Source organism: Thalassophryne amazonica, chromosome 16 (genome assembly GCF_902500255.1).
Source record: "Thalassophryne amazonica chromosome 16, fThaAma1.1, whole genome shotgun sequence".
NCBI lineage: Eukaryota > Metazoa > Chordata > Actinopteri > Batrachoidiformes > Batrachoididae > Thalassophryne > Thalassophryne amazonica.
Window position 1 is genome coordinate 2,622,063 of NC_047118.1, and position 27,325 is coordinate 2,649,387.

At 40.7% G+C, this 27,325-nt stretch overlaps 1 protein-coding gene across 1 annotated transcript; it reads right to left on the reverse strand.

Moving 5' to 3' along the window:
- Window positions 1-1,607: 1,607 nt before the first annotated feature.
- ifi35 (interferon-induced protein 35) lies at window positions 1,608-27,315 on the reverse strand. The gene is made up of 9 exons (XM_034190914.1): window positions 27,286-27,315; window positions 27,039-27,101; window positions 26,794-26,952; window positions 22,488-22,604; window positions 22,266-22,410; window positions 16,721-16,836; window positions 16,454-16,646; window positions 13,892-13,998; window positions 1,608-4,240 (listed from the first exon to the last, which is right to left on the reverse strand). The coding sequence occupies exons 1-9, from the start codon at window positions 27,298-27,300 to the stop codon at window positions 4,013-4,015; spliced, it is 1,143 nt and encodes a 380-aa protein (XP_034046805.1). The 5' UTR covers window positions 27,301-27,315; the 3' UTR covers window positions 1,608-4,012.
- Between the last annotated feature and the right edge of the window lie 10 nt (window positions 27,316-27,325).

Sequence of the window (27,325 nt, forward strand, 5' to 3'; positions counted from 1 at the left end):
AGCACCTCTGCATTTCCAAACCATGCAGTTATAGTGTTTGTAAGAAGACTTTCAATGCAGCTGTGATTAAAAATTTAAAATATTCCTGTTAAGAGTGAATTCTTTCAGCTTACGCAGAAAAAAAAGTCGCTGTCAAGACTTTAACAATCTCACTGGTGTTAAGATTCCAGCTCAAGTCATCAGATAAATACACTCAAGAAATTTAGTTTTCAACTGTTTTCACCTCAATGTCATTTAATATGATCGGAACATAAGATCTATTTTTACTGAAGTCAACAACCAACTCAAAACTTTTTGCCATATTTAACTTCAAATTGTTTTCCTCACTCCAGCAAACCACCTTTTACACTTCAGATCTATACAAAGTCATCATGAGAAGAGATCAAACCAATAATAGTTGTCATTGCATACTTATCAAATTGTTAGAAAAGGGATGCAACACAGTCATAAGTGTACAAAGTGTACAACAATGTGCTTAAAATACAACCTTGTGGCGAGCCAGTATTTATCGGAGACAAAGTCAGTGATCTTGACTCTGTGATCTTCCAGTTAAAAAACTAAAAATCCATTTGCAAATGGCATCACTCAAACCCAAAAGTCTCAGTTTCTGGATGAGCCTTGCAGGGACAAGAGAATTAAAAGCAGAGCTATAGTCAGTAAAAAGTACTCTACCCTGGGATGTTTGTACACAGAGTTCAAGGCAAATGAAATAGCATCCTCCACACTTCTGTCTATATGCAAACTGGAGTGGATCAACAGACACAGGGATCTGGGCTTTAATGTGCTCCAGCACAAGACGTTCAAAGGTTTTCATCAACACTGATGGAAGTGCAACTGGCCTATAGTCATTTAAACAAGTCATAGGTGACTTCTTAGGCATTAAGCCGAAGTGCACCAAATTGTTACACATTGTTTGCTGGGAAGGTGAAAAGACTGTTGCAGTAACACCTGCAGCCACCTCCACCGCTGTGCATGAAGACTGTTCAGAGACCAGTGTGGATTAATTTAAATAATGGAAGGATTAGGCGTAACACTTCAGAATTAATCATATTGTAACTGTGACATTAGCTTGTGCAATTATACAATCGTGAAAAGGTGCTATCTGAATAAATCGTTAGCAGCGCTGTGTTACAATGCAGATCCTCATCCAACAGCTGCAGCAGACTGATGACCGTCTCAGTGTGGAGTTTACCGTCTTTAACACAAGGATGAAGGACCGCAGCCTTTTTTTTTTTTTTTTTTACTTGGAATGCAAGGAGTTTTTGCCCTCTCAGGTTTTAAAGGTGAATATTTGAAAATAAGTTCTTCAAATAAAACAAGTATTAAAGGTGATTTATTCTGCAAAACCGCTTTTTAATCTACATGTCATATTTTCATATATCAGGTTTCATGTTAAACCCAAAGGCTCGTATACAGACATTTTCTAACTATAAACATTTTGGCCTGACAAAGCTCATGAAACTTCTGTGACCTGTGTAATAGAAATCCCACCCCTAAAATGTTCATCATAGTGCTTATGACCAAAAATATTGGAGCTACGCAACATCACCCACTCTGGTCAAAAAGTGAGGTACACAAACACAAATTGGTCAGCAACAGAACCAGAATCAAACATGATTTATGGTTTATTAGGTTTCAGAAGAACAAGGAAAGGTCATCCACTACTATAAGCAACAGGTTCATCATCATGTTCCTAAACAGCCTGCTCCCACGTTTCTTGAAATGGAGCAATATTTCCACCTGGTGGACATTTACCATTAATGCAGGTATAATAGGATTTTACCAAGTTGTAGTTTTGGAGTTTGTGGTTTGTTTGTTTTTTTACATTGAACTCATTCATATTCCAAGTTAGAATGTGGCATTTAAACTTTCTATGGTGTGGGTTTGAAGTGAAAGTGGCAAAATATCAACTGTAAAACAAAAAAACAACATTCCATTTTAAGCCAAAGTGTGACAAAATGTCTAGCAGCTCTAATGTAACAGTATTTAATGTTTCAGACAGAATTTGTATGTACAGATTTTATGTCAACTGTGTTCTTAATCTATCGCTGAAACCAGTCATGATTCACTAGGTTTCAAATCACAAACACACTGATTGTTGGAGTTCTCACATACAATGTGCGTCTTAGTTTTATAATTATTAAATAAACAAAAACACTCAAAAAAGGTTTCAACTTATCAAGGAATTTGTCTTTCAATTACATTCATAAAGATTTGTTTTGCAGTTTATACACACACACCCATATGTGCCACTCAATATTATGGCCAAAACATTTTTTCAACTTTTTCCATATTGGATATTTACTGGTAGCTCAGTGAACTATCACACACTATAATTGGGGCTCAATTGACCAGTCTGGCTCTGAAAGTGGACTAGATGTGGAGTTCATAACGTCAGCTCTCAATCCAGTTAAGGGTGATATCATTCACTTCATTCTGTAACAACTAAGAGTTTCATCCCAGAGATAATTACCGTGAGCACCTGCACTTGTCACTGCTATGTCTGGTATCTGATTGCAATGGTGACGTACAGATTCAGGGTCCTCAGGCATTCCATCCAGCTAGATGATGGTAAAGCTCATATGCAGCCTGAAGATATACATCTTTCATTCCTAGTGCCGACTGACTGCACATGAACTCTCGCCTCTTGGCCATTTCAGCACATTTGTGATAAAAGTCGACCTTAAGACTTGGTTCACATGCATGTATTCGTCATCTGTTCCACAAAATGATCTGCAGCTACTGCGTGAGCTGGACAGCTACAAGAAGACAAATGAAGCTGTTGCTAAAGCTGCAGTAACGTCATTCTCTGGACAGAGCATTGTGACATTTTCAGTCATTTTTTGTGTTAATTTATTTTCGTTTAAAAAGCACTTAAGTTCTGAAGTAACTGCTAGCAGCTCCTAGTCTTCATTTTAAGTATTTCTACAATAATTCTTATGTTTATGTTAAAACTGTTATTGATCATATCCAAATTTTTCCAGAAGTTACAAAAGTAGTAAATATTGTAATACATCCAAATTTTGTCAGCTTTTTTCTTTTGACATTATGAACAAATCTGGAGGGTGGGACAATAAAAATTAAACTATTTTTTGAGTGGTACCTTAATATGTACATGAGGTGAGAAACATAAAACAAAAGATGACTCAAAAGATAAAATTGCACTTTCTTTGTTCTGTAAATGATTGAAGTGTGATCTTTTAAATAGTTTCAGGAATTAAGACATAAGACCTGCCTGATTTTGTGACTACTGTGACAACGTGTGGAAGCATAACTAGGGAAAAAGTCCATAAGGGGTGGTGGCCAAGTGGCTAGTGCGCTTGGTTTCAGTGCGGAAGGTTCCCAGTTCGAACCCTACCCCTGCTACATTTATCTATGTAATGTGGAGTTGCGCAAGGAAGGGCATCTGGTGTAAAATTTGTGCCAATTCAACATGCAGCTCCACCTTGGATTTGCTGTGGGGACCTCTGAGTGCCCAACAAGGGAGCATGAAGGGTCTCAGTTATTATTATTTGGACACAGACAGCATTTGTTTTTTCTGCAATTTTGTTTCTGGACAAAACAACACAGTTGAAATGAAACAAAGATGTGTTTGTCCTGTAGACCGTCAGCGTTAATTCACGAGGTGAGCAGCTGTAAATTATAATAAAAACCATGCAGGACGCCTTCTTCAATCACAGACACAGAAGCCTATAACTCACACTTGTCTGCTTGACCCACAATCAGTTTTTTTGTTTTTTTAACTGCCTAGTCCAGACAGCTTCATCATACTGATGCAGTACAAGACATATTCATTGCTGGCTGCAAAAGTGATAATCAGTTATTTATGGAAAATGGAGGGGCTGTGTATGAAAATGATCTACAATTCCTAAATTGTTAATATTTTTATTACTAGAATTAAAGCTAAAAGTCTGCAAACATCCTGATTTTCATTTCAACTGTATTGTGGAGGTGTACACCCAAAAAAAAAAAAAAAAGGTTTCCCTCTCCCAATAAACATCAGATGCCATTTTCACTGAGCTCTACACCGCCCCCCCCCCGTTGCTGAGCTCATGGCTCCGCCCTCAAACAGGGCCAGGGTTTTCTGGCCCAGCGTATTGTAGAGGATCATCTCGATCTCTCCTCCACCCCTGTTGCTGTTCTGGAAGTAGATTTCCATCAGATCCTGCAGGGTGTCCCTCTCCATGAAGTCAGGAATCCCCGCCAGCAGCACCGTCCGGGGACACATGGACATTCTGGTCTGGCGAGGGGGGAGATGCCACAGAATTAATAAAAAAAGATGCAAGCTTTTAGAGATGGTCAAAAATATATCAACAAGCATTTAAAATTGAACCTGACAAATTTTTAAAAATTGAATCAGGTTAGTCCCATTGTGATCGAGACCTCTTTTGCAAGGGAGACCTGAACAAATATAAAATTAACAATTCATCTAACCTGCATGTCTTTAAAAGTGGGAGGAAACCGGAGCAAACACCACACAGAAAGGCCACAGGTGGGAATCGATCCCATAACCTTCTTGCTGTGAGGCAACAGTGCTAACCACTAAGCCACCGTGCTGCCAAATTTGACTTGGTAGTTGTAGTTACCCCTGCTGCTGAGGTCCAAGCAGCAGGGACAGCCTCTGAGGCTGATTATCAGGCGGCCAAAACTCACTTTGTGTGGAAAACGCCGAACTATTGAAGTTTGTGTTGGCGGTGTGAAAATGAATGGCATATTGGACACTGGTTCACAAGTAACTATAATTCAACAAAGTGTCATGGAACAATATTTCCCCCAGACTGAAAGAGATACAACTCCCCTGGTGTTCGCTCTTAAAGCCGCAAATGGTCTTATTATACCATATTCTGGTTATACAATTATGGACTTTGAAATTGAAGGAGTAAAAATCCCAGAGAAAGGTCTTGTTATTGTTAATCAATCAATCAATCAATTTTTTTATATAGCGCCAAATCACAACAAACAGTTGCCCCAAGGCGCTTTATATTGTAAGGCAAGGCCATACAATAATTATGAAAAACCCCAACGGTCAAAACGACCCCCTGTGAGCAAGCACTTGGCTACAGTGGGAAGGAAAAACTCCCTTTTAACAGGAAGAAACCTCCAGCAGAACCAGGCTCAGGGAGGGGCAGTCTTCTGCTGGGACTGGTTGGGGCTGAGGGAGAGAACCACGAAAAAGACATGCTGTGGAGGGGAGCAGAGATCAATCACTAATGATTAAATGCAGAGTGGTGCATACAGAGCAAAAAGAGAAAGAAACAGTGCATCATGGGAACCCCCCAGCAGTCTACGTCTATAGCAGGGTCACCTGATCCAGCCCTAACTATAAGCTTTAGCAAAAAGGAAAGTTTTAAGCCTAATCTTAAAAGTAGAGAGGGTATCTGTCTCCCTGATCTGAATTGGGAGCTGGTTCCACAGGAGAGGAGCCTGAAAGCTGAAGGCTCTGCCTCCCATTCTACTCTTACAAACCCTAGGAACTACAAGTAAGCCTGCAGTCTGAGAGCGAAGCGCTCTATTGGGGTAATATGGTACTACGAGGTCCCTAAGATAAGATGGGACCTGATTATTCAAAACCTTATAAGTAAGAAGAAGAATTTTAAATTCTATTCTAGAATTAACAGGAAGCCAATGAAGAGAGGCCAATATGGATGAGATATGCTCTCTCCTTCTAGTCCCCGTCAGTACTCTAGCTGCAGCATTTTGAATTAACTGAAGGCTTTTTAGGGAACTTTTAGGACAACCTGATAATAATGAATTACAATAGTCCAGCCTAGAGGAAATAAATGCATGAATTAGTTTTTCAGCATCACTCTGAGACAAGACCTTTCTGATTTTAGAGATATTGCGTAAATGCAAAAAAGCAGTCCTACATATTTGTTTAATATGCGCTTTGAATGACATATCCTGATCAAAAATGACTCCAAGATTTCTCACAGTATTACTAGAGGTCAGGGTAATGCCATCCAGAGTAAGGATCTGGTTAGACACCATGTTTCTAAGATTTGTGGGGCCAAGTACAATAACTTCAGTTTTATCTGAGTTTAAAAGCAGGAAATTAGAGGTCATCCATGTCTTTATGTCTGTAAGACAATCCTGCAGTTTAGCTAATTGGTGTGTGTCCTCTGGCTTCATGGATAGATAAAGCTGGGTATCATCTGCGTAACAATGAAAATTTAAGCAATACCGTCTAATAATACTGCCTAAGGGAAGCATGTATAAAGTGAATAAAATTGGTCCTAGCACAGAACCTTGTGGAACTCCATAATTAACTTTAGTCTGTGAAGAAGATTCCCCATTTACATGAACAAATTGTAATCTATTAGACAAATATGATTCAAACCACCGCAGCGCAGTGCCTTTAATACCTATGGCATGCTCTAATCTCTGTAATAAAATTTTATGGTCAACAGTATCAAAAGCAGCACTGAGGTCTAACAGAACAAGCACAGAGATGAGTCCACTGTCCGAGGCCATAAGAAGATCATTTGTAACCTTCACTAATGCTGTTTCTGTACTATGATGAATTCTAAAACCTGACTGAAACTCTTCAAATAGACCATTCCTCTGCAGATGATCAGTTAGCTGTTTTACAACTACCCTTTCAAGAATTTTTGAGAGAAAAGGAAGGTTGGAGATTGGCCTATAATTAGCTAAGATAGCTGGGTCAAGTGATGGCTTTTAAGTAATGGTTTAATTACTGCCACCTTAAAAGCCTGTGGTACATAGCCAACTAACAAAGATAGATTGATCATATTTAAGATCGAAGCATTAAATAATGGTAGGGCTTCCTTGAGCAGCCTGGTAGGAATGGGGTCTAATAAACATGTTGATGGTTTGGATGAAGTAACTAATGAAAATAACTCAGACAGAACAATCGGAGAGAAAGAGTCTAACCAAATACCGGCATCACTGAAAGCAGCCAAAGATAACGATACGTCTTTGGGATGGTTATGTGTAATTTTTTTCTCTAATAGTTAAAATTTTGTTAGCAAAGAAAGTCATGAAGTCATTACTAGTTAAAGTTAATGGAATACTCGGCTCAATAGAGCTCTGACTCTGTCAGCCTGGCTACAGTGCTGAAAAGAAACCTGGGGTTGTTCTTATTTTCTTCAATTAGTGATGAGTAGAAAGATGTCCTAGCTTTACGAGGGCTTTTTTATAGAGCAACAGACTCTTTTTCCAGGCTAAGTGAAGATCTTCTAAATTAGTGAGACGCCATTTCCTCTCCAACTTACGGGTTATCTGCTTTAAGCTACGAGTTTGTGAGTTATACCACGGAGTCAGGCACTTCTGATTTAAAGCTCTCTTTTTTAGAGGAGCTACAGCATCCAAAGTTGTCTTCAATGAGGATGTAAAACTATTGACGAGATACTCTATCTCACTTACAGAGTTTAGGTAGCTACTCTGCACTGTGTTGGTATATGGCATTAGAGAACATAAAGAAGGAATCATATCCTTAAACCTAGTTACAGCGCTTTCTGAAAGACTTCTAGTGTAATGAAACTTATTCCCCACTGCTGGGTAGTCCATCAGAGTAAATGTAAATGTTATTAAGAAATGATCAGACAGAAGGGAGTTTTCAGGGAATACTGTTAAGTCTTCTATTTCCATACCATAAGTCAGAACAAGATCTAAGATATGATTAAAGTGGTGGGTGGACTCATTTACTTTTTGAGCAAAGCCAATAGAGTCTAATAATAGATTAAATGCAGTGTTGAGGCTGTCATTCTCAGCATCTGTGTGGATGTTAAAATCGCCCACTATAATTATCTTATCAATCAATCAACTTTTTTCTTGTATAGCGCCAAATCACAACAAACAGTTGCCCCAAGGCGCTCCACATTGCAAGGCAAGGCCATACAATAATTATGAAACACAGTCTACGTCTAAAACAACATAACCAAGGGATGGTCCAGGGTCACCCGATCCAGCCCTAACTATAAGCCTTAGCGAAAAGGAAAGTTTTAAGCCTAATCTTAAAAGTAGAGAGGGTGTCTGTCTCCCTGATCTGAATTGGGAGCTGGTTCCACAGGAGAGGAGCCTGAAAGCTGAAGGCTCTGCCTCCCATTCTACTCTTACAAACCCTAGGAACTACAAGTAAGCCCGCAGTCTGAGAGCGAAGCGCTCTAATGGGGTAATATGGTACTACGAGGTCCCTAAGATAAGATGGGACCTGATTATTCAAAACCTTATAAGTAAGAAGAAGAATTTTAAATTCTATTCTAGCATTAACAGGAAGCCAATGAAGGGAGGCCAACACGGGTGAGATATGCTCTCTCCTGCTAGTCCCCGTCAGTACTCTAGCTGCAGCATTCTGAACCAACTGAAGGCTTTTTAGGGAACTTTTAGGACAACCTGATAATAATGAATTACAATAGTCCAGCCAAGAGGAAATAAATGCATGAATTAGTTTTTCAGCATCACTCTGAGACAAGACCTTTCTGATTTTAGAGATATTGCGTAAATGCAAAAAAGCAGTCCTACATATTTGTTTAATATGCGCTTTGAATGACATATCCTGATCAAAAATAACTCCAAGATTTCTCACAGTATTACTAGAGATCAGGGAAATGCCATCCAGAGTAACGATCTGGTTAGACACCATGCTTCTAAGATTTGTGGGGCCAAGTACAATAACTTCAGTTTTATCTGAGTTTAAAAGCAGGAAATTAGAGGTCATCCATGTCTTTATGTCTGTAAGACAATCCTGCAGTTTAGCTAATTGGTGCGTATCCTCTGGCTTCATGGATAGATAAAGCTGGGTATCATCTGCGTAACAATGAAAATTTAAGCAATACCGTCTAATAATACTGCCCAAGGGAAGCATGTATAAAGTGAATAAAATTGGTCCTAGCACAGAACCTTGTGGAACTCCATAATTAACTTTAGTCTGTGAAGAAGATTCCCCATTTACATGAACAAACTGTAATCTATTAGACAAATATGATTCAAACCACCGCAGCACAATGCCTTTAATACCTATGGCATGCTCTAATCTCTGTAATAAAATTTTATGGTCAACAGTATCAAAAGCAGCACTGAGGTCCAACAGAACAAGCACAGAGATAAGTCCACTGTCCGAAGCCATAAGAAGATCATTTGTAACCTTCACTAATGCTGTTTCTGTACTATGATGAATTCTAAAACCTGACTGAAACTCTTCAAATAGACCATTCCTCTGCAGGTGATCAGTTAGCTGTTTTACAACTACCCTCTCAAGAATCTTTGAGAGAAAAGGAAGGTTGGAGATTGGCCTATAATTAGCTAAGATAGCTGGGTCAAGTGATGGCTTTTTAAGTAATGGTTTAATTACTGCCACCTTAAAGGCCTGTGGTACATAACCAACTAACAAAGATAGATTGATCATATTTAAGATTGAAGCATTAAATAATGGTAGGACTTCCTTGAGCAGCCTGGCAGGAATGGGGTCTAATAAGCATGTTGATGGTTTGGATGAAGTAACTAATGAAAATAACTCAGACAGAACAATCGGAGAGAAAGAGTCTAACCAAATACCGGCATCACTGAAAGCAGCCAAAGATAACGATACATCTTTGGGATGGTTATGAGTAATTTTTCTCTAATAGTCAAAATTTTGTTAGCAAAGAAAGTCATGAAGTCATTACTAGTTAAAGTTAATGGAATACTCAGCTCAATAGAGCTCTGACTCTTTGTCAGCCTGGCTACAGTGCTGAAAAGAAACCTGGGGTTGTTCTTATTTTCTTCAATTAGTGATGAGTAGAAAGATGTCCTAGCTTCACGAAGGGCTTTCTTATAGAGCAACAAACTCTTTTTCCAGGCTAAGTGAAGATCTTCTAAATTAGTGAGACGCCATTTCCTCTCCAACTTACGGGTTATCAGCTTTAAGCTACGAGTTTGTGAGTTATACCACGGAGTCAGACACTTCTGATTTAAAGCTCTCTTTTTCAGAGGAGCTACAGCATCCAAAGTTGTCTTCAGTGAGGATGTAAAACTATTGACGAGATACTCTAACTCCCTTACAGAGTTTAGGTAGCTACTCTGCTCTGTGTTGGTATATGACATTAGAGAACATAAAGAAGGAATCATATCCTTAAACCTAGTTACAGCGCTTTCTGAAAGACTTCTAGTGTAATGAAACTTATTCCCCACTGCTGGGTAGTCCATCAGGGTAAATGTAAATGTTATTAAAAAATGATCAGACAAAAGGGAGTTTTCAGGGAATACTGTTAAGTCTTCTATTTCCATACCATAAGTCAGAACAAGATCTAAAATATGATTAAAGTGGTGGGTGGACTCATTTACTTTTTGAGCAAAGCCGATAGAGTCTAATAATAGATTAAATGCAGTGGTGAGGCTGTCATTCTCAGCATCTGTGTGGATGTTAAAATCGCCCACTATAATTATCTTATCTGAGCTAAGCACTAAGTCAGACAAAAGGTCTGAAAATTCACAGAGAAACTCACAGTAACGACCAGGTGGACGATAGATAATAACAAATAAAACTGTTTTTTGGGACTTCCAATTTGGATGGACAAGACTAAGAGTCAAGCTTTCAAATGAATTAAAGCTCTGTCTGGGTTTTTGATTAATTAATAAGCTGGAATGGAAGATTGCTGCTAATCCTCCACCCCGGCCCGTGCTACGAGCATTCTGACAGTTAGTGTGACTCGGGGGTGTTGACTCATTTAAACTAACATATTCATCCTGCTGTAACCAGGTTTCTGTAAGGCAGAATAAATCAATATGTTGATCAATTATTATATCATTTACCAACAGGGACTTAGAAGAGAGAGACCTAATGTTTAATAGACCACATTTAACTGTTTTAGTCTGTGGTGCAATTGAAGGTACTATATTATTTTTTCTTTTTGAATTTTTATGCTTAAATAGATTTTTACTGGTTATTGGTGGTCTGGGAGCAGGCACCGTCTCTATGGGGATGGGGTAATGAGGGGATGGCAGGGGGAGAGAAGCTGCAGAGAGGTGTGTAAGACTACAACTCTGCTTCCTGGTCCCAACCCTGGATAGTCACGGTTTGGAGGATTTAAGAAAATTGGCCAGATTTCTAGAAATGAGAGCTGCTCCATCCAAAGTGGGATGGATGCCGTCTCTCCTAACAAGACCAGGTTTTCCCCAGAAGCTTTGCCAATTATCTATGAAGCCCACCTCATTTTTTGGACACCACTCAGACAGCCAGCAATTCAAGGAGAACATGCGGCTAAACATGTCATTCCCGGTCTGATTGGGGAGGGGCCCAGAGAAAACTACAGAGTCCGACATTGTTTTTGCAAAGTTACACACCGATTTAATGTTCATTTTAGTGACCTCCGATTGGCGTAACCGGGTGTCATTACTGCCGACGTGAATTACAATCTTACCAAATTTACGCTTAGCCTTAGCCAGCAGTTTCAAATTTCCTTCAATGTCGCCTGCTCTGGCCCCCAGAAGACAATTGACTATGGTTGCTGGTGTCGCTAACTTCACATTTCGCAAAACAGAGTCGCCAATAACCAGAGTTTGATCCTCGGCGGGTGTGTCGCCGAGTGGGGAAAAATGGTTAGAGATGTGAACGGGTTGGCGGTGTACACGGGGCTTCTGTTTAGGGCTACGCTTCCTCCTCACAGTCACCCAGTCAGCCTGCTTTCCCGGCTGCTCGGGATCTGCCAGGGGGTAACTAACGGCGGCTAAGCTACCTTGGTCCGCACTGACTACAGGGGCCTGGCTAGCTGTAGAATTTTCCATGGTGCGGAGCCGAGTCTCCAATTCGCCCAGCCTGGCCTCCAAAGTTACGAATAAGCTACACTTATTACAAGTACCGTTACTGCTAAAGGAGGCCGAGGAATAACTAAACATTTCACACCCAGAGCAGAAAAGTGCAGGAGAGACAGGAGAAGCCGCCATGCTAAATCGGCTAAGAGCTAGTAGCTACGCTAAGCTAGCGGATTCCTAAAAACACGCAAAGTGAATAATGTGTAAATAATTTAGAGGTGATTCAGCAGAAGGAGTGCTTTAGTTAAGGCACGTAAAGATTACACTGGGAAACAAATCGTAATCTAGATAACTAGATCAATCTAACTGCGCAGATTAAACAGCTAACAGATACAGAAAAACACCGCTGTGCTCCGGAACAGGAAGTGATACAATACCGCAGTGAGAGCCAACCACCAGTAGAGGCAAGCAGTTGTTAAGGACAACTGTTCTACTCATCCATTGCTTATTGGAATGAATGTGATTGGTGCATGTTGGGATGTTGTCTGTAAGCATGAGAAGTCTGCTCTTTTCGCTCAGAAATGGAAACCCCGGAAGGTGTGGCAGGAAACATTTGATGTATGCCAGAGGGTCACCACAACGTCACATGATGGGTTCATTTGTTATGTTCAACCAGCTAGTAGGCACATTGTTCAGGTACCACCCAAAAGTGAGATCATTGTGTGGAGATGGGCTTGTACAGGGCCTAGTAGTTCTGCAGTACTGGAGACTATGCCTGATGCGGAAGCATGGGGAGTTGCCAGAACCTTGTCGGTCGTGCGAGGTGGGAGGGTACCTGTCCATGACTGTAATCCTCATTCGTACCCAGTTTCTATTGGATGTTATCAGAAACTGGGCCAGTTATACCAGGTGGAGGAAGCAGACGTTCGGGGTACCCAGGATTTGAGTTTGACTCTGGGTGTGGATGGAGTGGTTGAAGTTGGTGTGGTGGACACTTTGAATATTAATGAAGGGGAGCCCACTGGAGAAGTGGGCAACCTCAGTGATTGTCCTCATTTGACTCCTCAGCAACAGTTTAAAGCCCTGCTGCATAAGTGGAGGAACGTTTTTGCGGTAGATGATGATTTTAGAAGAACAGACTTGGTGAAATATTGCATTAACACTATAGGTGCCCCTCCCATTAAAGAGAGGTAACAACCATTACCTCCTTCGATGTATAAGGAGATGAAGGCATTACTTGTGGATATGCTGGAAAGAGGTGTGATACGCGAGAGCTGTAGCCCCTGGGCTGCGCCAATAGTCCTAGTCAGAAAAAAGGATGGCAGTTGGAGATTCTGTGTGGATTATCGGAAGCTAAACTCTATTACTCATAAAGATGCATTTTCGCTTCCCTGAATTGAAGAGACTCTAACAAGTTTCACTCTAGCAGAATGGTTATCTACTCTAGAATTATGTCACTGGTGGTAGCCGCCTCACCCACCACTGTGAGCTGTATGCTAGTGCTAGCATGCCCTCTCTGAATATAAGGTGACATACACACTGGATGACTCTGGTTTACAAGGCTCTTATTAGATTGGTTCCAACTTATCTATCCAGTTTACTTCTGAGATCTGAAAGGCATTACACTCTGTGCTCAAATGACAGGTTGTGCTTTCGTGTACCTCGCGTTCGCACTGAAAACACTGAAACTTTGCCAAAACTCACTTTATAGTCACCCTTTTTTGACTTCAATGAAAATAAATACTTGTTTTATAAAAAGTAAAATAAAGACCTCTTTCTTGACCTCATATTTAACTGTTGACAGCACTGTAACAGTAAAACTTGCAATTTCTAACCTACATTTTTATAAATGCAACTATTGAATTCTTTTTAACATTTTTCTAACATTTCAATTCTCTCTAAACATTTTACTTGTTGAATAAGGCTTCAAAACTGGACCTTTAATCTAGGGGTGTTGTGGGGGGGCACATCCTTGCCCCACACCCCCATTCCATCTGGATTCGCCCCTGCTTTGGCGTTTGAGCAAAAAGAATGGATAACATTTATTTATGCAGAAAACAGGACCAGATTTACAGGTAAGAAAGTTTTGTGTTTTCACATCATGTGGTCCTCAGAAAGAGAGTTTAGGTGTATTTGAGTGGAAAATAGTGTTAGTTGCTGGAGATGAACCTGAGACCATGAGGTGGGAGTGTTCCAGCCTTACCTCCAGCTTTATAATTTGTCCATTAAGAAACGGCGTCACCCAAAGTTTGTGCTTCTTTCCTTGTAGAATCACATCGTGATACTTGGCATCAGTCAGACTGCGAGCAACTGGCGGAAAAAAGACTTTAATCAGCGACATTCACAACAAAATGAAAGAAGGACAAAATGGAGTAATCGGCTGCTTTTGAAATGCAAAACTGAGGTGAGGATCAGGAACACCTGCCAACCTGAGCAGCTCTGAGATTATCATGAATATATGTTTTAGGGTTTTGTCTAATGTGACAATGCAGACTCTGGAATGTGTAGAACAGCTGTCTCCAAATTTAAGGACGCCACGCCCCACTCAGGATTTTAACCAACACTAGACTAAGATTAAATATTCCCATTTGTGTATTAAATTAAAACTACGTCAGATGACTGAAGAACAACATGTAATTCAAATCCAATTGCTTTATTACATTTTTAAAATATAAAAAAAAAAGTGGTTTTAAACCAGCGGTGTGAAGACTCAGAAGGTTGTCGGTTCGAGCAGAGTAAGTGGCCCCGCCTTCACATTCTACAAACGTATGATTAAGCAGAAATGTATTAGTCTGTGGGCCAAGTGGGTTTATGGTATAAATGACAATTATTGTTATTATTGGTTGAGTTAATAGAGTTTTTTAGAGGAATAATTTGCACCATCTGTCATGGTTAGTAGAGGTGGGACGAAGTCACCATCAAGTCATGAATCAGCAAGTCTCAAGTCAAGTCTCAAGTCATAATGACCAACTGTTTATAAGCCAACTTGAGACTTGTAGATTGATAACTTGACAGTGACTTCGTCCCACCTCTGATGGTTAGTTATCAAGTTACAGGGTAACATGTGCAGAGATGGAAAACTCCGGCTTCAGAAAGTGAAAGCCCTACCAGGCTTCTACCTGTACACCTTAAATCAGGTGATTTCAATTCATCAGATTTTACCAAAATTGGAGCAACTTTTTTTTACTCCTTTACAAATTGAAATTGACCTTTGTCACCATTTTTAATCCATAACATTCAGTCAGATAGTCCAAACGACTCCGTTTTGGAATCTCTATGACAGGGCTGTGAAATGAAAATTGTGAAATCCGAGGAAAATTTGCAAGGGGTCTGGGGGGCACAGGCCCCCATGAGCTGGGGTCTCGGGCCCCGTGGGATCCCAGAAACCAAATTAATTTTTTTATCTAATAATACATTTTCAGAATCTCCTGGAACAAAAAGTCTCAAAATTAGTGCATATTTAAATGATCCTATATTCAACCTTTCAAATGAACTGTCGATGATGATGTTGAAATAACAGAATATGACGTGGAAGTAGGACCTGGAATGATTTTCCTTTTAATTGTAAACCAAATTATGCATTAACTCAGAACAATTAAACTACATGAAATTCATGAAGACTGAAAAGACTGTTACAGCATTTCAAAAACCACAGCTAAAGATTGTAGAATATTTTGAAAATCATGGTAAAATATCAATAACACACATTATAGTAAAAAAGTCACATATTCTTGTGTAAATTCCTGTAAATCCATTCAAATAGTCTTTTTTCCCCAATGAAATAAAGTCAGAGTTAAATAATCTTTTCTAAAATCCTGTTTGAACAGCACAATGTTTATTTTCCAGAGAGAGAAAAATTCTTACCGTGTTTCCTGAGGGCACAGTTCACTTTCCCGTTTCATCTGTGTTGATGAAGATTTTTGTCCTTATCAGACTTTTTCAAACCGTCTTTCTCGCCATCTCCCCTCTGTCCGACGTCGCTCCGTGACACACACGTGCTGCACAATTCTTCTTTTAAAAACTTTAGAGCTCTAAAGGTTTGCGATGTCCACATGGTACGTTTAGCTTAAGCGTCGAACAACAGCCGCACAGCATCGCCGCAGCAACCAACCAGTCCCGCTTTACGACAACTGTCGCAACAGCCAGGCTTTTTTTCTCCTCGAAACTCCGCGGATCCGAGGACACTGATTTGTACACAGATCAGTGTCCTCGGATCACCGCGGTCTTATAAGTCTTGCACGATGTCGTAAAAAAAAACACTTTGTGATAGACAGTTTAAAAACTCAGTGATGATCACAATTACAGAGTTAAACACTAACCCCCCCCCCCCCCCCCCCCCCCCCCATGATGTAATCTGCGTAATTTCGCAGATCTGCGGCGTTTTCACAGCCCTGCTATGATCAGACAAATAATGTGGTATACCAATAATTGGAGTATTTTTCAATGTTGACCCCGTGCAAGTCTTCACTGACCCCTAACCTGACTACAGCTACCACCCTGGGTGACCACCACACATTTTTGTAGAGGCTCCTTAAGTGGTACTGCTCAGGTCAAATTTGTCTGCTGGCTCATGGACTATATAAACAAATAGGGAAACTGTGGAAGTTCAAAATATTCAATGTCATGACAACCAAGTTAGAAATTAAGGCATCAAGATCAAGATGGAGATCAAAATACACGTTGGCCAAACTTAGTGCCGATATCCTCAACAGCCTTTGAGGAGAAAGAATTCCAACAAATACACGTTAAAACAAAACCTACTCACTGTTTTTATCTACAAAGGTGATGACCACACTTCCAGAGTCGGGCAGCATTTCACAGTAGTCCACCTCACCACCTCCATTGCGTCTCTTGGAGAAGTGGAGCTCCAGCTCCATCAGCAACATCTTCACGTTCTCACTTTTTACTTGGGGCAGGTTGGAGATTAATATCTTTTGAGAACACACCTGTGAGACCATCTGCAAGACAGTGACAAACAGGTACATCACTCAAGGAAGTATGACAGAAGACGCTAAGGCAGTCAGATCCATACCTCCACCTGCTGAGGCATCATCAGGTGGACTGGTTTGGCCTCCACTTTGATGCTGCAGGCATTTTCCAGATCAAACTTGACTTGATGGAACTTCTTGTCCAGAACCTTCTTTGCCACTGGAGAACAGAAGGAAGGTGGTTATTCAGGACTTTCCTGTGATTAGGGTCTTCTTCATGTAATCTGGCCTTTAGCAGGTCTAAAACTCACCATTGTCAAACTTCTGTATTTAATACCTTTTCTTTGAAACTGTTTTACTGAGTAGTCTTCTTAATCCCTTTTATATATTCTGGAATAATTACATACTGAGAACCATCCCTGGTTCTCAAGACCAGGCACCTAAGTGGCTCTACAGTTTGTTTGTTTTTTTTTAGATAGACCTTAGTATACACTAGAGTTCTACCTTACATTTGGAATGTATAATAGAAGATATACCTTACTGAATTTTCATATAAACTAAAATGTTTCAACATTTTTTGTTAACTATGGCTTAGAGTTATAAAGAATAAATAGAAAATCCTTGTGAAGCTCCCTCAAGTTCTTGAATCAGCTTTGCTTGACAACCTCCTCAAGGCTGCGGTTTGTCCCTGTTGCTTGTGCATCTTTTCCAACTACACTTGTCTTTTTCAATCGACTTTCCATGAATATACTTTGATCCAACACTCTGAGAACAGCCAACTCTTTCAGCAATGACCCTCTCTGTCTGACCCTCCATGTGGAGGACCTCAGTGAGTGTCTTCCCCATGGCTATGGTAGAAACAGTGAGATACTCAAACTTGGAAGTGAAACAGTCCAATATTTTGCAATACTTTTTCCCCCTTTTTTGTCCCTGTAAGCTGTTTATCAAAGTGTTTGAAACATTTTAGTTTATATCTAAGACATGAGAGGGAATGAGGACCTTCACAAACCCAAGAATGTGCAATCTTTTTTATTACCTCTGACAACAAAGTTGAGTGGAGGTTCTGTTTTCACCCGTTTGTGAACAGCCGGCAAACCACTTTCTTCATGTATTGTTATAAAACTTTTTACAGAGGATTCATATCCTGATAGGCGAGAACTGATTCAATTTCAAGCTCAAAGGTCAAAGTCAGGAAAAATCATCCTGATCCTTTAACATTGAATGAATGTTCAAAAATTCATAACTCTTTCAAAAAAGATCAAATTTCTTTCATGTTGACCCCCCCCAAAAAAAAACAAAAAAAAAAACAAACAAACCCAGAACCCATAAAACTTGTAATAAATCCTATAACGGACTTAACTTCAGTCTGTGTATGATAATTCCCCAACGTTTCAGTTATCTTGGTCACTTTGCTTAAAAGTCATGTTCTTTCAAAATTATGCTGCAAATTGTTTGATTTCTTGGTGAAATAGGCCTCCGGGCAAAATGTTGTTTCTTTGGTTGACCAACACATGTTTGAGAAGACGATTGTTCCAATCCTCTTCTCACCTGACCACCTCCAGAAGTGTTTTAGTCGACTGGATCACGTCTTTGAGGTGTTTTGGGTCCAGTCCCACCTGTACTTTCATGTGGTCGAGCAGTATGTGATTTTAATCCAATCACCAAAAATGTTTTAATGCAGAGTACAAACGGGGTCTCAGAGAAAGGAGCAGTCCAAGGTCTTAAATAAAAACCTGGCCAAACACTACCAGGGTGGCAAAATTCTTTCAAATGAAGGGCTAAAAATTTACCTGGATGGAGGGTTGTACCCCCCCCCCAAAAAATGTATTTTATTGTTACAGCAAAGTCAATCAATCAATCAATCAATTTTATTTATATAGCGCCAGATCACAACAAACAGTTGCCCCAAGGCGCTTTATATTGTAAGGCAAGGCCATACAATAATTATGTAAAAACCCCAACGGTCAAAACGACCCCCTGTGAGCAAGCACTTGGCGACAGTGGGAAGGAAAAACTCCCTTTTAACAGGAAGAAACCTCCAGCAGAACCAGGCTCAGGGAGGGGCAGTCTTCTGCTGGGACTGGTTGGGGCTGAGGGAGAGAACCAGGAAAAAGACATGCTGTGGAGGGGAGCAGAGATCGATCACTAATGATTAAATGCAGAGTGGTGCATACAGAGCAAAAAGAGAAAGAAACAGTGCATCATGGGAACCCCCCAGCAGTCTAAGTCTATAGCAGCATAACTAAGGGATGGTTCAGGGTCACCTGATCCAGCCCTAACTATAAGCTTTAGCAAAAAGGAAAGTTTTAAGCCTAATCTTAAAAGTAGAGAGGGTGTCTGTCTCCCTGATCTGAATTGGGAGCTGGTTCCACAGGAGAGGAGCCTGAAAGCTGAAGGCTCTGCCTCCCATTCTACTCTTACAAACCCTAGGAACTACAAGTAAGCCTGCAGTCTGAGAGCGAAGCGCTCTATTGGGGTGATATGGTACTATGAGATCCCTAAGATAAGATGGGACCTGATTATTCAAAACCTTATAAGTAAGAAGGAGAATTTTAAATTCTATTCTAGAATTAACAGGGAGCCAATGAAGAGAGGCCAATATGGGTGAGATATGCTCTCTCCTTCTAGTCCCCGTCAGTACTCTAGCTGCAGCATTTTGAATTAACTGAAGGCTTTTCAGGGAACTTTTAGGACAACCTGATAATAATGAATTACAATAGTCCAGCCTAGAGGAAATAAATGCATGAATTAGTTTTTCAGCATCACTCTGAGACAAGACCTTTCTAATTTTAGAGATATTGCGTAAATGCAAAAAAGCAGTCCTACATATTTGTTTAATATGCGCTTTGAATGACATATCCTGATCAAAAATGACTCCAAGATTTCTCACAGTATTACTAGAGATCAGGGTAATGCCATCCAGAGTAAGGATCTGGTTAGACACCATGTTTCTAAGATTTGTGGGGCCAAGTACAATAACTTCAGTTTTATCTTAATTTAAAAGCAGGAAATTAGAGGTCATCCATGTCTTTATGTCTGTAAGACAATCCTGCAGTTTAACTAATTGGTGTGTGTCCTCTGGCTTCATGGATAGATAAAGCTGGGTATCATCTGCGTAACAATGAAAATTTAAACAATACCGTCTAATAATACTGCCTAAGGGAAGCATGTATAAAGTGAATAAAATTGGTCCTAGCACAGAACCTTGTGGAACTCCATAATTAACTTTAGTCTGTGAAGAAGATTCCCCATTTACATGAACAAATTGTAATCTATTAGACAAATATGATTCAAACCACCGCAGCGCAGTGCCTTTAAACCCTGACTGAAACTCTTCAAATAGACCATTCCTCTGCAGATGATCAGTTAGCTGTTTTACAACTACCCTTTCAAGAATTTTTGAGAGAAAAGGAAGGTTGGAGATTGGCCTATAATTAGCTAAGATAGCTGGGTCAAGTGATGGCTTTTTAAGTAATGGTTTAATTACTGCCACCTTAAAAGCCTGTGGTACATAGCCAACTAATAAAGATAGATTGATCATATTTAAGATCGAAGCATTAAATAATGGTAGGGCTTCCTTGAGCAGCCTGGTAGGAATGGGGTCTAATAAACATGTTGATGGTTTGGATGAAGTAACTAATGAAAATAACTCAGACAGAACAATCGGAGAGAAAGAGTCTAACCAAATACCGGCATCACTGAAAGCAGCCAAAGATAACGATACATCTTTGGGATGGTTATGAGTAATTTTTTCTCTAATAGTTAAAATTTTATTAGAGAGAGAACATAAAGAAGGAATCATATCCTTAAACCTAGTTACAGCGCTTTCATTCTCAGCATCTGTGTGGATGTTAAAATCGGCCACTATAATTATCTTATCTGAGCTAAGCACTAAGTCAGACAAAAGGTCTGAAAATTCACAGAGAAACTCACAGTAACGACCAGGTGGACGATAGATAATAACAAATAAAACTGGTTTTTGGGACTTCCAATTTGGATGGACAAGACTAAGAGTCAAGCTTTCAAATGAATTAAAGCTCTGTCTGGGTTTTTGATTAATTAATAAGCTGGAATGGAAGATTGCTGCTAATCCTCCGCCTCGGCCCGTGCTACGAGCGTTCTGACAGTTAGTGTGACTCGGGGGTGTTGACTCATTTAAACTAACATATTCATCCTGCTGTAACCAGGTTTCTGTAAGGCAGAATAAATCAATATGTTGATCAATTATTATATCATTTACTAACAGGGACTTAGAAGAGAGAGACCTAATGTTTAATAGACCACATTTAACTGTTTTAGTCTGTGGTGCAGTTGAAGGTGCTATATTGTTTTTTCTTTTTGAATTTTTATGCTTAAATAGATTTTTGCTGGTTATTGGTGGTCTGGGAGCAGACACCATCTCTACGGGGATGGGGTAATGAGGGGATGGCAGGGGGAGAGAAGCTGCAGAGAGGTGTGTAAGACTACAACTCTGCTTCCTGGTCCCAACCCTGGATAGTCACGGTTTGGAGGATTTAAGAAAATTGGCCAGATTTCTAGAAATGAGAGCTGCTCCATCCAAAGTGGGATGGATGCCGTCTCTCCTAACAAGACCAGGTTTTCCCCAGAAGCTTTGCCAATTATCTATGAAGCCCACCTCATTTTAATTTTTTTAATTTTAGTGACCTCCGATTGGCGTAACCAGGTGTCATTACTGCCGACGTGAATTACAATCTTACCAAATTTACGCTTAGCCTTAGCCAGCAGTTTCAAATTTCCTTCAATGTCGCCTGCTCTGGCCCCCGGAAGACAATTGACTATGGTTGCTGGTGTCGCTAACTTCACATTTCTCAAAACAGAGTCGCCAATAACCAGAGTTTGATCCTCGGTGGGTGTGTCATCGAGTGGGGAAAAACGGTTAGAAATGTGAACGGGTTGGCGGTGTACACAGGGCTTCTGTTTAGAACTACGCTTCCTCCTCACAGTCACCCAGTCGGCCTGCTTTCCCGGCTGCTCGGGATCTGCCAGAGGGAAACTAATGGCGGCTAAGCTACCTTGGTCCGCACCGACTACAGGGGCCTGGCTAGCTGTAGAATTTTCCACGGTGCGGAGCCGAGTCTCCAATTCGCCCAGCCTGGCCTCCAAAGCTACGAATAAGCTACACTTATTACAAGTACCATTACTGCTAAAGGAGGCCGAGGAATAACTAAACATTTCACACCCAGAGCAGAAAAGTGCAGGAGAGACAGGAGAAGCCGACATGCTAAACCGGCTAAGAGCTAGTAGCTGCGCTAAGCTAGCGGATTCCTAAAAACACACAAAGTGAATAATGTGTAAATAATTTAGAGGTGATTCAGCAGAAGGAGTGCTTTAGTTAAGGCACGTAAAGATTACACTGGGAAACAAATCGTTATCTAGTTAACTAGATCAATCTAACTGCGCAGATTAAACAGCTAACAGATACAGAAAAACACCGCTGTGCTCCGGAACAGGAAGTGATACAATACCGCAGTGAGAGCCAACCACCAGTCAAAGTACAATAAAAACATTTCAAATCTAAAACTAAATTCCGGTATAATAAAGACATCTCCTCACCTTCCTGACAGAATGATGCTGAGGACGGCTGTAGTGTCCAACTTTGTCAACCGTTCGGGTTTTGAAGACACTCACCTTCTTTGTCCTCAAACGTGATCAGTGCCGTCCCTCCGTCCATGGGGTAAACCACACGCGGCTTCACATCAAACGCCGAGCCGTCAGCTGCAACTCCCGTCTGCCCGGCGAAGACGACTGTCCTCTCTGGCATGCCCGTGAAAATCTGAAGTTCAAAGAGACAGACTCAGGGGGTACAGGACACAGCTGAGGAAGGACAGGGGCGCACAGACAGTAACGTACGTCAGACTGCAGCTTCAGACCATTATTCATCCTGTCCTGGTCCCTCAGAGCTGCTTCTACGCTTTCTATCTCCCTCAGCAGCATCTTCTCATCTTGCCTGAGGCTGTCCAGCCTCTCCTAGAAGGACAAAAGAACAACAACAACAGAGTTGAGTACTGATGACAGAAAACAAGCACACGTCCGGGTAAAATGTTGATAAGATTACCGCTGACAAGTGATGCTTTTACAAAGTACAGGTCAGTGATTTGGACCCCAAAATCAACAGCCTTCTTGGGGTTCCCATATTGAAGACACACACCAAATTTGGTGACTGTCAGAAAGTTGGGAAAGAAGTTACAGTGCTCACAAAATTTTTCACAAAGTACGAGGTCTGTCCATAAAGTAACGGTCCTTTTTATTTTTTTCAAAAACTACATGGATTTCATTCATATGTTTTTACGTCAGACATGCTTGAACCCTCGTGCGCATGCGTGAGTTTTTCCACGCCTGTTGGTGACATCATTCGCCTGTGAGCACGCCTTGGGAAGGAGTGGTCCCGCCCCCTCGTCGGATTTTCATTGTCTGGAAATGGCAGAATGAAAAGGACTTTTTTTCCATCAGAATTTTTTCAGAAGCTGTTAGAGACTGGCACCTGGAAACCAATGTATCTGGCTTTCTGTGAAAATTTTACGGGCTTCACAGAGAATAAGGACTTTAACTACAGCTTTAAGGACCCCTTTAAGGACGGTCGGCGAGCTGCGACGTCGCGGCACAAACCACTGGATCATTTCTAAGCTGATGGCTCTGTGGATACGAGACCGTCATGTGCTCTTTCTCTGGTTATCACAAGAGCTGGACATCAGCCATTTTCCGGCAGATTTCACTTTTAACAAGAGATTTTGTCATGGAAAGCCGCGCGGAGGCTTCGCGCATCACGACCGATTCGCCGATGAAGCGAGACAAAGGAACACCTCTGTTTCGGAGTGTTAGAGGACAAGTTGGGACATGTCCAGCTCTCCACAAGTTCTCTTAAACTCACTCGACTGGTAAGCACTGAAAGCCGAGATAGACATGTATAACTTTATTTAACTTTACATGTATGACTGTATTTGTGGTATAACTCACAAACTCATAGCTTAAAGCAGATAACCCGTAAGTTGGAGAGGAAATGGCGTCTCACTAATTTAGAAGATCTTCACTTAGCCTGGAAAAAGAGTCTGTTGCTCTATAAAAAAGCCCTCCGTAAAGCTAGGACATCTTACTACTCATCACTAATTGAAGAAAATAAGAACAACCCCAGGTTTCTTTTCAGCACTGTAGCCAGGCTGACAAAGAGTCAGAGCTCTATTGAGCTGAGTATTCCATTAACTTTAACTAGTAATGACTTCATGACTTTCTTTGCTAACAAAATTTTAACTATTAGAGAAAAAATTACTCATAACCATCCCAAAGACGTATCGTTATCTTTGGCTGCTTTCAGTGATGCCGATATTTGGTTTGACTCTTTCTCTCAGATTGTTCTGTCTGAGTTATTTTCATTAGTTACTTCATCCAAACCATCAACATGTCTATTAGACCCCATTCCTACCAGGCTGCTCAAGGAAGCCCTACCATTATTTAATGCTTCGATCTTAAATATGATCAATCTATCTTTGTTAGTTGGCTATGTACCACAGGCTTTTAAGGTGGCAGTAATTAAACCATTACTTAAAAGGCCATCACTTGACCCAGCTATCTTAGCTAATTATAGGCCAATCTCCAACCTTCCTTTTCTCTCAAAAATTCTTGAAAGGGTAGTTGTAAAACAGCTAACTGATCATCTGCAGAGGAATGGTCTATTTGAAGAGTTTCAGTCAGGTTTTAGAATTCATCATAGTACAGAAACAGCATTAGTGAAGGTTACAAATGATCTTCTTATGGCCTCGGACAGTGGACTCATCTCTGTGCTTGTTCTGTTGGACCTCAGTGCTGCGTTTGATACTGTTGACCATAAAATTTTATTACAGAGATTAGAGCATGCCATAGGTATTAAAGGCACTGCGCTGCGGTGGTTTGAATCATATTTGTCTAATAGATTACAATTTGTTCATGTAAATGGGGAATCTTCTTCACAGACTAAAGTTAATTATGGAGTTCCACAAGGTTCTGTGCTAGGACCAATTTTATTCACTTTATACATGCTTCCCTTAGGCAGTATTATTAGACGGTATTGCTTAAATTTTCATTGTTACGCAGATGATACCCAGCTTTATCTATCCATGAAGCCAGAGGACACACACCAATTAGCTAAACTGCAGGATTGTCTTACAGACATAAAGACATGGATGATCTCTAATTTCCTGCTTTTAAACTCAGATAAAACTGAAGTTATTGTACTTGGCCCCACAAATCTTAGAAACATGGTGTCTAACCAGATCCTTACTCTGGATGGCATTTCCCTGACCTCTAGTAATACTGTGAGAAATCTTGGAGTCATTTTTGATCAGGATATGTCATTCAAAGCGCATATTAAACAAATATGTAGGACTGCTTTTTTGCATTTACGCAATATCTCTAAAATTAGAAAGGTCTTGTCTCAGAGTGATGCTGAAAAACTAATTCATGCATTTATTTCCTCTAGGCTGGACTATTGTAATTCATTATTATCAGGTTGTCCTAAAAGTTCCCTGAAAAGCCTTCAGTTAATTCAAAATGCTGCAGCTAGAGTACTGACGGGGACTAGAAGGAGAGAGCATATCTCACCCATATTGGCCTCTCTTCATTGGCTTCCTGTTAATTCTAGAATAGAATTTAAAATTCTTCTTCTTACTTACAAGGTTTTGAATAATCAGGTCCCATCTTATCTTAGGGACCTCGTAGTACCATATCACCCCAATAGAGCGCTTCGCTCTCAGACTGCAGGCTTACTTGTAGTTCCTAGGGTTTGTAAGAGTAGAATGGGAGGCAGAGCCTTCAGCTTTCAGGCTCCTCTCCTGTGGAACCAGCTCCCAATTCAGATCAGGGAGACAGACACCCTCTCTACTTTTAAGATTAGGCTTAAAACTTTCCTTTTTGCTAAAGCTTATAGTTAGGGCTGGATCAGGTGACCCTGAACCATCCCTTAGTTATGCTGCTATAGACTTAGACTGCTGGGGGGTTCCCATGATGCACTGTTTCTTTCTCTTTTTGCTCTGTATGCATCACTCTGTATTTAATCATTAGTGATCGATCTCTGCTCCCCTCCACAGCATGTCTTTTTCCTGGTTCTCTCCCTCAGCCCCAACCAGTCCCAGCAGAAGACTGCCCCTCCCTGAGCCTGGTTCTGCTGGAGGTTTCTTCCTGTTAAAAGGGAGTTTTTCCTTCCCACTGTTGCCAAGTGCTTGCTCACAGGGGGTCGTTTTGACCGTTGGGGTTTTACATAATTATTGTATGGCCTTGCCTTACAATATAAAGCGCCTTGGGGCAACTGTTTGTTGTGATTTGGCGCTATAAAAAAAAATTGATTGACTGATTGATTGATTGACATAAAAACATATGAATGAAATCCATATAGTTTTTGAAAAAAATAAAAAGGACCGTTTATGGACAGACCTCGTACTTTGCAGTTCAATTAGTTTTATTGATATTTCCTCAAATCCCAACATAAGTCCCCTCAAGGTGCTTACCAACCCCCCTGAGGTAGCATGTAGACTATAGCGGTAAGAAAAAAAAAAACCCTCAGGCAGGTCACTCCAATGGCCTTGACCTTTTGACCCCATAGTCAATAGGCCTCTTAGCGTCAATATTCCTAACAGCCAAACCCTGTTTGTTGACAAATGGGCAGTTAAAAATCATATTGGTTATTGCGCTCACAAGACTTTTACAGAGTATGCACCAGTGACCTTTGACCCCCAAAATCAAGAGCCTTCTTGGGGTCACTATGTATAATACATGTACGTTTGCTAACAATCACACCACTACAACTGAAGCAGTTATGTTCATCAGTGAAACATCACGACTGATTGACTGACTGACTGACTGCGTGCGTTACTCCATGCATATCATTCAGCCAAGGATAGGGAAGTGTGGACCGAGCTGCTGAGTCTGCTGCCAAAGTGAGCTGGACAAGCAGTGGCCTCAGTCGGTAAACGACCATAAAACAACACCCACCGCCTCCAATGATATGCGCGATATGTTCACTGCTCACTGCGGAAATATCCGCTTTAATGTCAAGACATCATGACCTTGGGGGAGACAGAACACCCCCACCAATCTGAGTGACACCTGCAAAAACAGAAGAGGTGGGGCTTCTAAAAAAAAAAAACCTTTACAGTGTAAAAAAGGAAAAGGTCAGCGGGGGAAAAAGGACCTTTTCAGCCTGGAACTTCTCCATGTAGGACAGCCGGTCATCTCTCAGGCTCCGGGACAGTTTGTCAGCTCGATGGTTGAACTCCTGAGTCATTTTTCGCACTTCATCTCTGCGGGCGACCTCGATCATCTGATCCTGGAGCAGCTGTTCACACTGACCCTGTTGACGGTTCGACCTCAGTGAGAACAGCATAAACACACTCTGTCTGTGTGTGTGTGTGTGTGTGTGTGTGTGTGTGTGTATACCTTGTAACTGGTTATTAAATTCTTTATGCCTTCCAAAGTTTCTTCCGTCCCCTTTGAAAAATCCTAAAAACACATTTTACCAAACTGCATTTAGAACTGTCGACAAATCCGGTGTTTTTAGGAAAAGTCCAACAAGGAATTATGATAAAAAAAAAAAAAAAAAAAAACTATGTCTAGAAAAAAAAAAAAGATCACATTTACTGAGACAGTTTGGAATCTTTTAACAATTTAAAAAGCAACATCTCACCTTATGAGAATCCATCGTCAAAGACTTTTGGAATGGCTGA